Raw genomic sequence first — 14,842 nt, 5'->3', positions numbered from 1 at the left:
GAAAGAGGAGGGAGAGAGAGAGATAGAGAGAGAGAGAGAGAGACAGAGAGAGAGAGAATATTAGGGAAAGAAACAGAGAGGAAAAAGAGATGAGAGAGAGAGGAGGAAAAGACAGAGAGAATATAAGGGAGAGAGACATAGAGAGAGGGAGAGGACAGAAGAGAGAGACAGAGAGAGAGGGAGAGTGGGAGAGAGAGATGACAGAGGGAAAATGAGAAAGAGAGAGGTGGAGTAAGATAGAGAGAGAATACTAGGGAGAGAGAGGGAGAGAAACAGAGAGAGAGGAAGGCTGAGAGAGAGAACATAAATAGGGGAAGAAAGCAGAGAAAGACAGGAGAAGAAAGAGGGAGAGAAAGAGTGAGAAATAAATGAGAGAAAGAGAGATAGTGAAACAGAGAAACTGAGAAAGCAAGGAGGAAATGAGAGAAAAAGATATAGAGACACAGAGAGAAAGAAAGAGAAACTGAAATAGAGAGTGAGAAACAGTGAGAGAGAGAGAGAAAGAGACGGAGAGAGAGTGAGAAACAGTGAGTGAGAGAGAGAGAGGAAGAGAGGGAGAGAGAGGGAGAAACAGTGAGAGAGAGAGAGAGAGGAAGAGAGGGAGAGAGAGGGAGAAACAGTGAGTGAGAGAGATAGAGAGAGAGGGGGGAGGGGTGAGTCAGTGAGGTGTAGACTGTGTGTAATAGCGTTTCTGTGCTGTAGAGTCAGTGAACCTGAATCTCCTCCGTTTCTCACATGCAGCTGTTCATTCAGTTAAACATCATTATAGAGGCAGTGGCCACAAACAGACCGGACATCAGAGCGCGCTGCGGCCTCTGACCAAAAAAAAATACAGCATTTTCTAATAACATGTTTTCTAAGAAATATGTTTTCTACTTTGCATGTATCTCTCCACCATGAAGGGTCACCTGGTTCCACATGTATGTTGGTGGCACAAGCCAAAGTGACGTCCTCATGAACGTCTTCCCCGGGTAAATGCCCCACACGTACCCGGCTGTCCACGTGGAGAAAAAGAAAACAGGACTCGTCTGACCATGAGAGCTTCTTCTATCACTCCAAGGTCCAGTTCTGGTGCTTGTGTGCCCATTGTAACATCATAAATGTGTAATTTATTTATTTGATATGTGATATAGTTTGAGTCAAGACTTCTGATTGGCTGAGCCGTGTTCGAAGCCGTTGTTAAATACTCAGTATACACACACCGACCTCTTCACAGCAACTGAACTCTGTATCACTGCACCACGAAAAACCCTTGTGCTGTTAGTGAATAATCTTTGACTCTAATGCTGCTCACATGGAACACCGAGTGAACTGATGAAGTAAGAACCCATTTTTTGTTTAAACTGAGCGGCTGATAACTTATGTTCTTAACTAGAACCAGGCTGGTCAGCTAGCTAACAGGCTAAAAGAGCCAACAGCCTAAACAGCTCCATCATTAATATCACAGGCTTGAATTAAAGCCCTTACAGTCTGATTTACTGTAAAACTGCAGTATAAAAGTCTAAAAATGTCACTTGAATGTCTTACAGGCTTTAAATGTCCGTGATTCAGTCAGAAGTCGTGTCAAACCCAGACTGAATCCCAAACGGCTCCGTACTCCCTAAATAGTGTTCTAGCTATAAAGGTTTAGAAATTCTAGCCTCTACAGCCAAACAGTGCCTCATTTATCGAGTGTGGATGTGTCTGAGACCCAAATGACTGTATCTTAGCTGTATTTTGCTCTGTTGGGCTGCAGGATCCAGTATTTAAACTCCTATGTAGTGCACTATGTAGGGAGCAGGGAGCCGTTCGAGATTCAGCCCCAGCATGAGAAGAGGGCGCCGCTGGATTGGTGCTAAATAAGACTCACGGTGCGATTTTATCACAAGGAAGGGAGTTTTAGGACACCTTCCCCATGATAAAATCACTGTAACGCACAGCCTCTCATGGCTTATTGCTTTAATAACCCTCTTTGTTGCTATATAGAACCATTTATGGCACATTCTCCATCAATCTGAAGAACCATTTCACCATGCAAAGAACATGCAAAGTGTTCGTTGAGTGTTCAAGGTTCTTTATTGCCAAATTCTTCAGTAAAGAACCCTTGAAGAACCATCTTTGTTAAGTGTGCAGGTCAGCTGCATTTGTCCAGCAGGGGGCGTTTCACAGAAACACACTCTGAAGAGGAAAATGGGCTTATTTGTCAGTAAATGTGCCTCCCAGTCGGAGTACGACTTAATGCTCTAATATGATAAACAGCTTACGCTAAAAAATAAATAAACAAACGAACGCAAACAGGAGCGTGATGAAATGAAGTGGTCAGTTCACTGCGAGAGGTGGAGAGAGAGAGAGAGAGAGAGAGAGTATATAAGTGTGTGTCAGAAGCACTCACACCCGCGCGCCCTACTAGCACATCTCTGGAGCGACAGCGCGCGGTAATGAATGTAAAATGAAAACGAAATGTCGTCTGAAGCCGTTCCCCAGCAGCCATTTTTCTTCTTAATGTAGCATGTCGAATTTCGGAGGCGACGGCGTGAAAATGAAAGGTTGCATGTCTCACTCGGCTGGCGATATGTATTTGATTCCGGCAGTAAATCAACACCGCGCACTCAAACACATGTTAATGGAAGGCACTAAATTGGAAAGGAATTTGTTTTAAAGGGAAAAAGTCGGAGGGAGGGCGCAAACGAGTGCAGCAGAGCAAAAGAAGTGTGTGTGTGTGTGTGTGTGTGTGAGAGAGAGAAAGAGAGAGAGAGAACTAACCTTGAACAGATGTGATTTCTGCAGCATACTGCCAATGATTATTTTAACTGTATTATAACAGTTGTATAATTGTATTATTACATGTGTATTACTATATATAGTGTATATGTTATGGTTTTACTATGAGTATTATAATCTGTATTTGTATGTGTATAACAATAATTGTATAGATGTATTATTACATATGCATGTAAATCAACAGCTGTATTATTATGATATTAGATCATCATATTTGTGCTATCATAGTTTATATGCATACATGTATTTTGATATATACGCATTGCAATTGCAGCATATTAATTTTTAATATTGTACTGTTAACTAATACATTGTGTATGTTTATAATCGCATTATGTTATAGTTATAGTTCCTATGATTGTATTATTACATGTGTATTACTATAGTTAGTGTATGTGTAATATTATTTCATTATATGTGTATTAGTAATTGCGTTTGAATGTATATAATTATAAACAGCATCATTAGTATCAGTTATAATTGTATAGTTGAATTATTACACATGCATGTACAACAGCTGTATTATTATAATATTGTATCATCATATTTGTGTTATAAGAGTTTGTATAACTAGTAATAATAAAAATGTGTACATGCATTTTGATTTATACATATTGCAATTTCTGTATATTCATCAATATTAATACTGCACTGTTAAATAATAATTGGTGTGTGTTTACTATTGCATTGTTATGTATGTAGAATTATAGGTCCTATGATTGTATTATTACATGTGTATTACTATTGTTAGTGTATATGTGTAATACTGTTTCACTATGTGTATTATAATGTGTATTATGTGTATAAATGGCATCTATAGTATTATCAATAATTGTATAGTTGTATTATTGCATATGCATGTATAAAAACGGCTGTATTAGTTTGATATTGTATTATTATATTTGTGTTATTGTAGTTTGCATAACTGTATTAATAAAATGTGTACATGTATTTTGATGTATACATATTGCAACCGCTGTATATTCATCTAAATATTAATATTGCCCTGTTAACTAACAATTGGTGTGTTTACAATTATATTTTTATGTATGTATACTTATTGTTCCTATGACTGTATTATTGCTGTTAGTGTATATATGCAATATTGTTTTATGAGATGTGTATTATAATTAGTGTACATTTGTAATATGTTATTGTGTATCATTGCTGTCAGAACAAAACCATTTTTATATAATTTGAAAATGCCTATTGTTCTTTACATTGCATGTGAATTTCATAATGAATGGACCAAGAGAAATGACCCAAAATGACTTGTTTCCATTGACTTACATTAAAAGTAAAGTATGTTTTTTCCTTTTATGGTAAAGTTAACATGTCTTAGATATGAGGTTTTGTTCTGACAACAGTGATATAAATATATATATACACACACACACACAAACACACACACACACACACACACACACACACACACACACACACACAGTCACACCTATATATGTATATATAGTGTTGTTATAGTTGGTATAGCTGCTATTAATAAAATACTATATTTTGTGCACTTTGTTGTAAACATATTACAATTTATGTATATTCTATAATTGTATTATTATATAGATATGCAGATGTACATATGTAGTACTGTACTATTACATATGTGTAACAGGTTAAGGAGTATTAATAATAATGTCACTGGCATTAATAAAAATGTACACATGTATAATTACATATGTATTATAACATACATCATAAAGAGGTAATATATATTCTCATAGCATTAAAGTATTACAACTGCTGTATATTGTTATTAATATTGTATTATTAAATGATAACTGGTGCATGTTTACAATTATATTTTTATGTATTGATGAATTATAATTCCTTTATTGGTGTTTTTCTATAGGTAAGCACTGTTGCTGATGTACATATGTAGTAGTGTATTATTACATATGTGTAACAGTTATTGTTAAATAATAATTGGTGTGCACACAATTGTACTTTTATGCACATATGAATTATATGAATAATGAGTAGTACTAATTATGTTGTCATTTGTATTAAAACGTTGTGTATTATTTAATATGTATGATAATATACATCATAATAGTGTGATATATTCTCTCATAGAATTAAAGTATTACAATTGCTGTATATTCATACTATTATTGTATTGTTAAATGATAATTAGTGTTTGTCTACAACTGGAATTCTATGTATAATTATAGTTCCTGTAACTGTGTTATTCTATAGGGGTGCATTACTACTTAAGCATATATATATAGTACTGTATTATTATACATGTATAATAGTATAACGAGAATTAATAATTGTCTAGTGGGTAGTATGAAAAACATACAACTGCATTATTGTATATGCATTATTATACTTGGTATCATTGTATTAATAACCTTTGTATACACATATTATTACCTATTATAATCCTGTACATCACAAGTGCATACTATATTCTGATAGATGTGTATTATAATATCTATTTATTTAGAATTAAAATATTCCTATACATGTTTGAGTAAACAGTAAAGGAGGATATTCATTTAGTAGTAATATAATTCAGTGGTTTGGAGCTATTTGGTGAAAACAATGCTCTCTCTCTCTCTCTCTCCCTCTCTCTCTCTCTCTTTCTCTCCCTCTCTCTCTCTCTCTCTGTGTGAATAGTTGGAGTAATGCTGCAGAGAGGCAGAAAATGACTGCGTTTCTAAAAAAGCCTTTGAAGTCCCATTTAGCGCTGGATGATAGTGAGGCTTATTATGGGATATTTCTGCCCCGTATGTTTTGTTTTTTTGGTCCTGAAACAGTCCAAACAGAAAAGTATCAGTGTACGTTTCACTGACTTCTACATTACACATAATTTCATCTCATAATCCTAATGCAGAGGGGCTTTTCAAGGGGTTGTTGGGGGGGGGCTCTGTTACAGAACTCTTATGAAACATCGTAAAACACCATCATGCCAAAATACCATGAACTCTAAACTGAAAAGGCTGAAATAATGCTGCATTACTTTGCTCTGCTGAGGCGCCACATGTGTACATATGCATATATATATATATATATGCAGAACTGCTGTTGAACAAAAACCTTTTATCTCCAAAAAGTCTATATATGTAGCTTCACTGACCATATAGTTTCACTCTGCAGTTCTACAGTTACAGACTGTAGTCCATCTGTTTCTCTGATACTTTGTTAGCCCCCTTTTACCCTGTTCTTCAGTGGTCAGGACCCCCACAGGACCCCCACAGAGCAGGTACTATTTGGGTGGTGGGTCATTCTCAGCACTGCAGTAACACTGACGTGGTGGTGGTGTGTTAGTGTGTGTTGTGCTGGTCTGAGTGGATCAGACACAGCAGTGCTGCTGGAGTTTTTAAACACCGTGTCCACTCACTGTCCACTCTATCAGACACTCCTACCTTGTCGGTCCACCTTGTAGATGTAAAGTCAGAGACGATAGCTCATCTGTTGCTGCACAGTTTGTGTTGGTCATCCTCTAGTCCTTCATCGGTGGTCACAGGACGCTGCCCACAGGACGCTGTTGGCTGGATATTTTTGGTTGGTGGACTATTCTCAGTCCAGCAGTGACACTGAGGTGTTTACAAACTCCAGCAGCACTGCAGTGTCTGATCCACTCGCACCAGCACAACACACACTAACACACCACCACCACGTCAGTGTTACTGCAGTGCTGAGAATGATCCACCACCCAAATAGTACCTGCTCTGTGAGGGTCCATCGGGGTCCTGACCACTGAAGAACAGGGTAAAAGGAGGCTAAAAAAACTCAGTTATAAAAGGTATCAATAAAATCACAATACAGACATATTTTTTTATATCATTTGTCAGAGCGGTTTGGTGTGAAACGCTCTGTTCTAGAGAAACTTACCGAAGAGTCAGGACTGTTCACAGTGGTGGTGATAGGAACCAGACGTCCACCTCTAAAAGCTCCCTCACAGAAAGTTACTACATGAAACGGTTATGAATTCACTGCCTGATGACTGAGACACTGTTTGATGATAGTTTCAAAAGATTTTGGCCCTAAAATCCATTCATGGTGGAGGGATACATAACATGCAGGGTGTTGTGAGGCAAAATAGTCCCCAAATAAAACTTATTATTTCAGATTTTCCACTATTTTCCATCATCAACATTCCATATAAACTCAGAAGACTCGTGTAGGTTCACTGGTGGTTCTGGATAGTAAATAAAATGTCTATATTTGAGTTGTAGTCATGGCGACCCCTGGTTCCTATCAGCACCACTGTAAAGAAAGAGTTGGCAAGTTTCTCTACAGAGATTCTGAAAATTTTGAAAATGCAATATGATATTAGAGTTTTTTATTGACTTATTAAAAGAGGGTGCATCCGCAATAACACTGAATGCATAGAACCTCTTATAGACTGTATATGGTGTATTATAGCTGCTTTTCATTATCACTGAATTACTCGCAGCACTGCATTGTCCTTGCAGTTCTATAGAAACACGTAACAAAGAAGACAAACAGGCAGTGAGTCTGTAGACTTCTCCATCAGCTACACGCCGCTATCTCGCTCCATCAACCTCACCATCTCTTTTCTCTTTGGCTTTATGTCGTAAAAATAACTTCTATAGTGCTCCAGCTGAACCATATTGCTTGAATGAGGTCAGGAACGGCGAAGAATGGAAAACATCTTTCATACCGAGTCAAAGTCAATGGGAATTATGAACTGAAGAAGATCTCTTTCACATTTAACTCGCAGCTATGAAAAGGAGAAAATCAATGTAGCTGAAGCAATAAGACTGAGCTCTACACGTCTGCTTTATCTTTAGAAACCTATCAGCTAGCATCTACGGCTAACCGTATGGTGTTATTCATTGCATTTTATGAAATGGAAATGGACCTTGAGGATGAATGGATGAACGTGTCATTGCAAAGTGACCTTATAACCCTCCATCTACACTTACTGACCACCTTATTAGGTACACCGGGCTCGTATCTACATTAGCTGCCCATTTTATCGGGTCCACTTACCATACAGGTGCACTTTGTGGTTCTATAATTAGTCCATCAGTTTCGCTGCATAATTGATAGCCTGTTTATCAAATGGTCAGGACCCCCACAGGACCACCACTAAGCAGATATTAGTAAATGATTTTCTTAGGCTAATCTTGCTCTTGGGGCAAACGATATACAAAATATGCCCTATGAAAAATGTTCCCGTGTCCAATTAATGGCCAATCTCTTTAAATTTCTCCCCTTTAATTAAAGTGGGTGGTCCTAATCTTGGATAAAGCCAATCACAAGGCAGTTGTGGCTTGCCCCGCCCACACAGCTTTAACAAAACCAATGCATTTCCCACAATCTCTCTGTTTCAGAGAACTTAGCTGTGAAAGCTAACCACCAAGCGAAAGCTAACAAGCAAGCGAAAGCTAACCTAGGAAGAATGAACGACCTATCAAGCTTCTGTTTGTTGTCTGTTTGTTTATCGACATGTTCATCACGGCAGCGTCCCATCTGTTTATTAGTCTGTCAGTCAGTCTGTCCGTCCGTCCAAATAGTCACACCAGCATTCTTTATGCGTATTCCCCGGATACACATCCAGCAGTAAGCTACATTAGGGGCAGTAGTGGGCTGGAGGTTAGGATACTAGCCTTGTATCCGGAAGGTCTCCTGGATAGCTGCCCATTGCTACGGGCAGTGTTTGCGTTCTCTATTGCATGTGTGGGTGTTTCACTGCACAGATGGGTTAAATGCAGAGGTCAAATTCCGCTGTGTGGTCAGTGGTTCTGAATTCTGTGCATCTACTGTCCACTCTATTAGACATGCTTACTTCGTTGGTCCACCATGTAGATGTAAAGCTCTCTTGTCCTAATGGAGCTTATAAGGCATTAGGCCTAGTTAAGCCTCTCAGGTTGACGGTGTCATATGCGACATCAAAGGACGTCGTACATAAAAGAATGAACATCTCCGGAATACTTCATGCTACAGACTCACTTTCATTTTTTCCTGGAAGGCTGGCGCTGTGTGGTTTCAATGAGGGCTCCATCGCGGTCGCGTCCCTTTCAGCAGCTTTGTTTGCGCTGACTTTCTGCAGACTTTAAAGATAAACCAAACACTGAAGGTCTTCTGTGATCATGTATCCGTTTTTTCCGGGTTAAAAAGAGTCATTGTTGTTAGCATGATGCACTGGGCCGAGTCTGACGACCAATCAGACGCTGACGTCTCCAGCGTGAAGCGTTCATGGAACATTTTTTCTTTGATGTTACATATGACATTGTTAACCTGAGAGGGTTAAGAGAACCACATATCAGTTCTTTGAATGATTTTGATGGCCTTGAACTACAAAAAGATGGTTCTTTAGTCTATATAGAACGATGAGAACTCAAAGAACCCTTTGCAAGATTAAAGGGTTCTTTGTGTCATTAGATGGTTCTAGAAATAGAAACTTTTAAAAAAAGGGTTCTATATAGCAACAAAAAGGGTTCTTCTATGGCTACAAGCTAACAAGCTAACATGGAACCATTTACATTTTTCATTCGATCTCAATCATGCAAAGGGTTCTTTGAGTGCTCATGGTTCTATATAGAACCATTTTCTTTACCCTTAAAGAACCTGTTTTTTTTGCTCTTTGATATGTAAGGCGACCTTGGAATTGTGAAAGGTGCTACATAAATGTATTATTATTATTATTTTGTTATTATTATTATTATTATTATTATTATTATTAGTGTAGATGGATCATTTAGATACATATTCTCTGCTATCACTGACACTGAACTGATATATGATGTTTCTAACTAAGTTATATTATATAAGAATGATGCTTTATAACAATGTTATAAAAAGAAAACAAAGAATTTCATAATAAAAGCCCTTTTATATCAACGCAATATCATTTACTTTGTCATCTTCTGTTCATAAACTCCTGAGCAGGGCTTTCTAGAAACGTTATTCAGTGTTTATGAAGCCTCTATGTAGGTAGCCTTCAAACAGTGGCATAGTGCACATATAATAATAAACATAAGCTGCACCTCTTCGTAATATTCACAAGGGATTCTGAATCACTTTATTTACATCCTATTTTTCATAATACACTTATAACAAATAAATATTGCATTCTTACATGTCTACATTTCCACGCTACCGGTCATCCTGTGTGAATATATGTTCACCTGAGCATTCGGAAAAAAGGGGGCAGGAAAAGGGGGGGCGCCTCTCTTTCCCCACGAAAAAGTCTCTAATAAATTAACCATTTGGGGGAAAAACACGAGGAAACGATTCTTAGAAGATCAGACATAAAAAAATGATCAATAAACGAACCCTGGAGAACAGAGCGGTTAAGGAGAGTACATGTACATCAGGAAATGAAAAAAAACAGAGACATTCGTACACGGACCGTAACTGGAGCTGGAACTGACCACGTCTATCTGCGTACAGATAGCCGACTGGTCAGGACTATTGGGCTTTATTGAAACAATCAAACGTTTCATAGGTTCGGGTTTCTACAGAGTCCGTCGATTCCTCGTTATAGCAGAAGCTCGTTGTGACCCCAGGCTGACCCAGGGTCACAGGGTCAGTACTTTTGAGCTGACCTACAGCTGGTCCACAGTTCAGGTTCAGAGAGTTTAGATAGGTCAGCTCAGATGAGATTTATTCTGTATGCTTTACGGTTTTGGTTGTTTGTCCGAAATTTGTGCAAACGGACGCTTTAAATACAGCGTTCGAACTCAAAATCCAACGTCTATCTCCTCTGAACAGTCAAACTCCATCTTCTCAAAATGGTAAAAATCCATCGCTTATCCTGTCTGGATGGTAAAAGGCCATCACTTATCTTCTCTGGATGGACAAAGTCCATCTTTAATCATTCCTTGATGGTCAAAGTCCATCCTTTGTGTTCTCTGGATGAACAAAATCCATCTTTGATCTTTTCTAGATGGTCAAAGTACATTTTTTATCTTCTCAAGATGGTGAAAGTCCATCTTCTAAAGATGGTCAAAGTCCATCTTTTATCTTCTCTGGGTGATCTATGTCCATCTTTACCCATCTCTGGATGGTAAATTTCCATAATTCATATTCTCTGGATGGTCTAAGTCCATCTTTTGTCTTCCTGGATGATCTTATTCCATCGTTTACTTTATCTGGATGGTCAAAATCCGACTTCTGTCTTCTCTGAATGGTCAGTATATGTATAGTCCACGTATCCCTGCCCTTCTAAATGCCTTTGCTGTTTTATCTGGTCTGTCGGTAGGAGGGTGTGTGGGGCGTAAGATCCGATGGGCTGTTTGGGGGGGAATTTTATCGGTCACTCTGTATCTCAGTAAAGCACAGTGTGGGTTTCTCATCCTGGAAGATCAGCTCCTCAGAGAGGAGAGAGGCGACACACTCACTACGGAGAACGCAGGAGGGGAACAGAACGAGTCTGAAGGAGTCACACACCCCCCCATCTACATTTACCCAGACTAAACAACTCAAACAAACAAAAAACATTAAAAATATTTCAATATCAGCCTGGACAGGCATTTTCTGTACAGCTCTCTCTCTCTCTCTCTCTCTCTCTCTCTCTCACTCTTCCTTTCTTATTTCTCTTTCTCATCCAATCTTTCCCTCTCTTTCCCCTCTTCCTTCTTTTTCACACTCTCTTTCCTCTCTGCCTCTTTATCTCCTACTCTCATTCTCTCACTCTCTTTCTATTTCCTCTCTTTCACTCAGTTTTTCTCTCTCTATCTCCTACTCTTATTCTCTCTCTCATTCACTCAGTTTTTCTTTCCTCTCTTTCCTTCTATTTTCTCTCTTCTCTCTTTTTCACACCCTCTTTCCTCTCTGCCCCTCTCTGTCTCTCTCTCTATCTATCTCTCTATTTCTTCTCTGTCTTTCACTCAGTTTTTCTCTCTCTACCGCCTACTCTCTCTCTCTCTCTCTGGTCTTGTCCAGGCTTGTCATGTCTGTGCCGTTTTTGTGCCGAATAAATTGCCCATCTCTCTCACTCTCCACTCACCCTCCTCCTGCTAGTTTCACTTCCCAACCTTTTCCAGCCTTAAATGATACATTTACTCTGTCCTTTTCTTTAGTTTATCCTTCGTTGTCGTTTATCGGCGCCTCTTAAAGCTCCTTTTATCATCTGTTTTGTCCTTCTCCATCGTATTGTATTGTGTGGATGAATCTCCTCTCCTCCGTCGTCACGCCCCTCCCCCTTTTTTCCTCTCCTCAGTGCAAAGGCATTACAGGTGAGTTTGTATTGAGTCTATTCTGTCTCTTTCACTCTCTCTCCCTCTCTCTCTCTCTCTCTCTCTCTCTCTCTCTCGCTCTCTTTATTCCTTCTTTCACAGATTGTCTTGCAGTCTCTCCATGTACGTTCGGAGCTCGGCCGATTGGCCCAGGTCCATGTCCTGGCACACCCACTTTATATCGTCTTCGTTGCCGATCAGGACGGAGTTGGTGTAGGGTCCGCCCTCGTCCGGCAGCACCGTGGCGAACGATGTGAATTTGACCCTCTTGCGCTTGGCAGCGCTGGGGGAATTGTTGAGCGGTTCCGTTTTGCCTCCGTTCGGATCAGGCATGGCTCGGGGCAAACCCTGAGAGTGGGCGGAGCCACCTTTCTGAGCCCCGCCCCCGTTCAGAAGGTACTTGCTCTCCTCGCAGCCCTCGTTCCGGTCGATCGCGGTCGTGCACTCGTCTCCGGGCCCCAGCACTCCGCCCCGGTCACCGTGGCGATCCATCAGGTCATTGCCGAGGTCGTTGCCGAGCCACACCCAGTCGTGGGCGTGGTTCATGTTGCCCTGCTCCAGCACAGGAAGCTGCTTGTGTCGGTATCGGAAGGCGAAGCTGACGCAGTTGATGAGGAAGACGAGGATTGCGAGGCAGAAAACGCCCAACAGCGCGTACATGCCGATCTCCAAGTCAGAGAGACGCCGAGGATTATGGGTAAGGTCACTCCCTGACCCGCCTGGCAACTCCACCTGTTAAAGAGCAACAAATTATTACTATGTGAGGCAAGTTGTTAAGACACAACCTATCCATGCTCCGCCCACAAATACTGGAAACCTTTAATAATAGCCAGAACTGTTCACAGTGGTGGTGATAGGAACCAGACGTCTTTGTAGGTCGAACAAAAGAATGCATTTACGTTTACGGTCTTCAGCTGATGCTCATATCCAGTTTTATAATCATCTCCCATATATAGGTCAGCGGTGTTACCCACGGTGCTTTGTCAACACTGGTATTGGATTGGTACTCAAAACATAATCAAAATTCAAACTCAAATTTCAAATAAGTATTTTTGGTATGCATAATAATGATTATTATTACTTTAATCATTTTTATTATTTTCAGTGAGGCATCAAAATGAAAATTCTTGACTGAAACTCATGACACACTAAACGAATGAGCTCTTTTTATAATAAATTGCCATTTTATTTGTGCTTTTGAACATAATAATGCTGATTTAAAGGCGATGGCCACCTAAGTTTATTTTAAGCAGCTTTCTAAATATTATATTTTTCATATCTACTATTATATTAAAAATTAAAAGCTGACAATATAATACTTTGAGGTTTTCCAAAAGTATCTAAAGCTGGGTTCCAGTGCGGCTTCGCTACAACACTAGAAAACACCTAAACTTTAAAGCTGTAAAACATGTAGATGTCCTGTCTAGCAGTGAGCAGTTTCTCCAGCAGGGGGCACTATTAGCACGCAAGTCACTGTAGCGTTCATCATTTAGAGAAGAAACAGTCATGAACCCACACCAGCAGGATCATTGTTGTTGTTATTATTATTATTATTATTATTATTATTATTATTACCTGTGCGGGGTAGCTGCTGTAGTCTCCGGGGCTGTTATTACTATCATTATTATTATTATTATTATTATTATTATAAGTATACCTGTGCGGGGTAGCTGCTGTAGTCTCCGGGGCTGTTATTTTGCCCCCCTGCCTGTTTCCTGCCCTGATTCCGGCTGGTTACGCTGGACTTTGTGGTTGCAGTGACCTTCCGCAGCGCTCCTTCTTCTCTCTCCGTGAACTTCCAGCCATCAGGGCTGCCGTTTTTGTCCTGTTCGATAACTTTCTGCCTCTGTTCACTGGTGCTGTTGTCCATTCCTCCGTCCCCGCCCCCCTCCTCCATCGCCCGGGTCTTCTGACCCACGTCATTCTGTCCGAATTTGACCTGGACGCTGCCCACACCCATGGCCAGCACACTCTTCCTCTTGGACTTCTGGCAGGTTTCAGAGATGACCATCTCCACGCGCACCAGCGCCCCCTGGCCCTCACCCTCCGCCACCACCACCGGCCACTGCTGGGGGTGCTCCTGATAGATGGAGACCACTCGCTCGTCCAGAGAAATGGCGGTCAGTGTGAAATCTTTAGGGTCGTAAATGTCCAGCGGGGTCACGGTGCCGTCGCTGTACTGGATCCAAGCACTGATTACTGCTTCCTGGAGAGGAGAGGAGAGAGAGAGAGTCAGTGTAGATATCAGAGCTGGGCGATACGGCAAAAATCTCATATCATGATACTTCAATGAAATGTCACGATACACCGTATGTCACTATTTATTTTTTCAGACATCTGGGGCCGAAATCGCAAAAATGACTTAAATGTGTTTTTTTTTCTCAACTTCATTCTTAAGAAAAAAGTTGCGAGAAATCGTTCTTCAATAACTTCTTAAGGATTCTCCTCTTTTCTTTTAACTCTTTCCTTAAGAATAATTCTAAGAATAAGTGTTTTTGAAAATGTTATGTTCTTAAATGTTTTCTTAACCTTGCGACAGCCTCACAGTCGTCTCAGGCCATGAGAGGCGACGAGGTAAACATCTAAATTCATCACGGACGCTGCCTCTGCTCCTCCTGCCCATCCTAGTCTCTTGCTTTCCGCCATCACCCCACAGTCATTGTATTTTCTAAGGAGTTTTTTTCCCTGTTGGCTGTTTCTTCCACCATCACCTCCAGTTCTTGTTTGTTAATATTTTAAACACTTAGTTTGATGTATTTCCTCCATTTTGCTCCTTGGAGTGGATTAAATAACCGAAATAACAGTTAATACAACGATCAACTGGAGCAGTCGTAGGCTGGAGGTTTGGGACCGGAAGGTCGCCGGTTCGATTCCCTGAGCCGACAGTACGTGACTGAAGTACCCTTGAG

At 40.2% G+C, this 14,842-nt stretch overlaps 1 protein-coding gene across 1 annotated transcript in view; it reads right to left on the bottom strand.

Moving 5' to 3' along the window:
• Positions 1–11,550: 11,550 nt before the first annotated feature.
• Positions 11,551–14,842, bottom strand: part of si:dkey-215k6.1 (transmembrane protein 132D) — a 266,900-nt gene continuing 263,608 nt past the window's right edge. The window contains exons 12-13 of the mRNA XM_036599061.1: positions 13,591–14,139; positions 11,551–12,665 (exon numbers count right to left, since the gene is read on the bottom strand). Of these exons, the coding sequence (XP_036454954.1) occupies positions 12,030–12,665; positions 13,591–14,139 (1,185 nt within the window). The 3' untranslated portion in view covers positions 11,551–12,029. The remainder of the gene's footprint in view (positions 12,666–13,590; positions 14,140–14,842) is intronic.

Source organism: Colossoma macropomum, unplaced genomic scaffold (assembly GCF_904425465.1).
Source record: "Colossoma macropomum unplaced genomic scaffold, Colossoma_macropomum, whole genome shotgun sequence".
In the NCBI taxonomy this organism is placed as follows: Eukaryota; Metazoa; Chordata; class Actinopteri; order Characiformes; family Serrasalmidae; genus Colossoma; species Colossoma macropomum.
The sequence above is the reverse complement of the archived record's forward strand: the minus strand, read 5'-3'. Positions and strand labels throughout refer to the sequence as shown.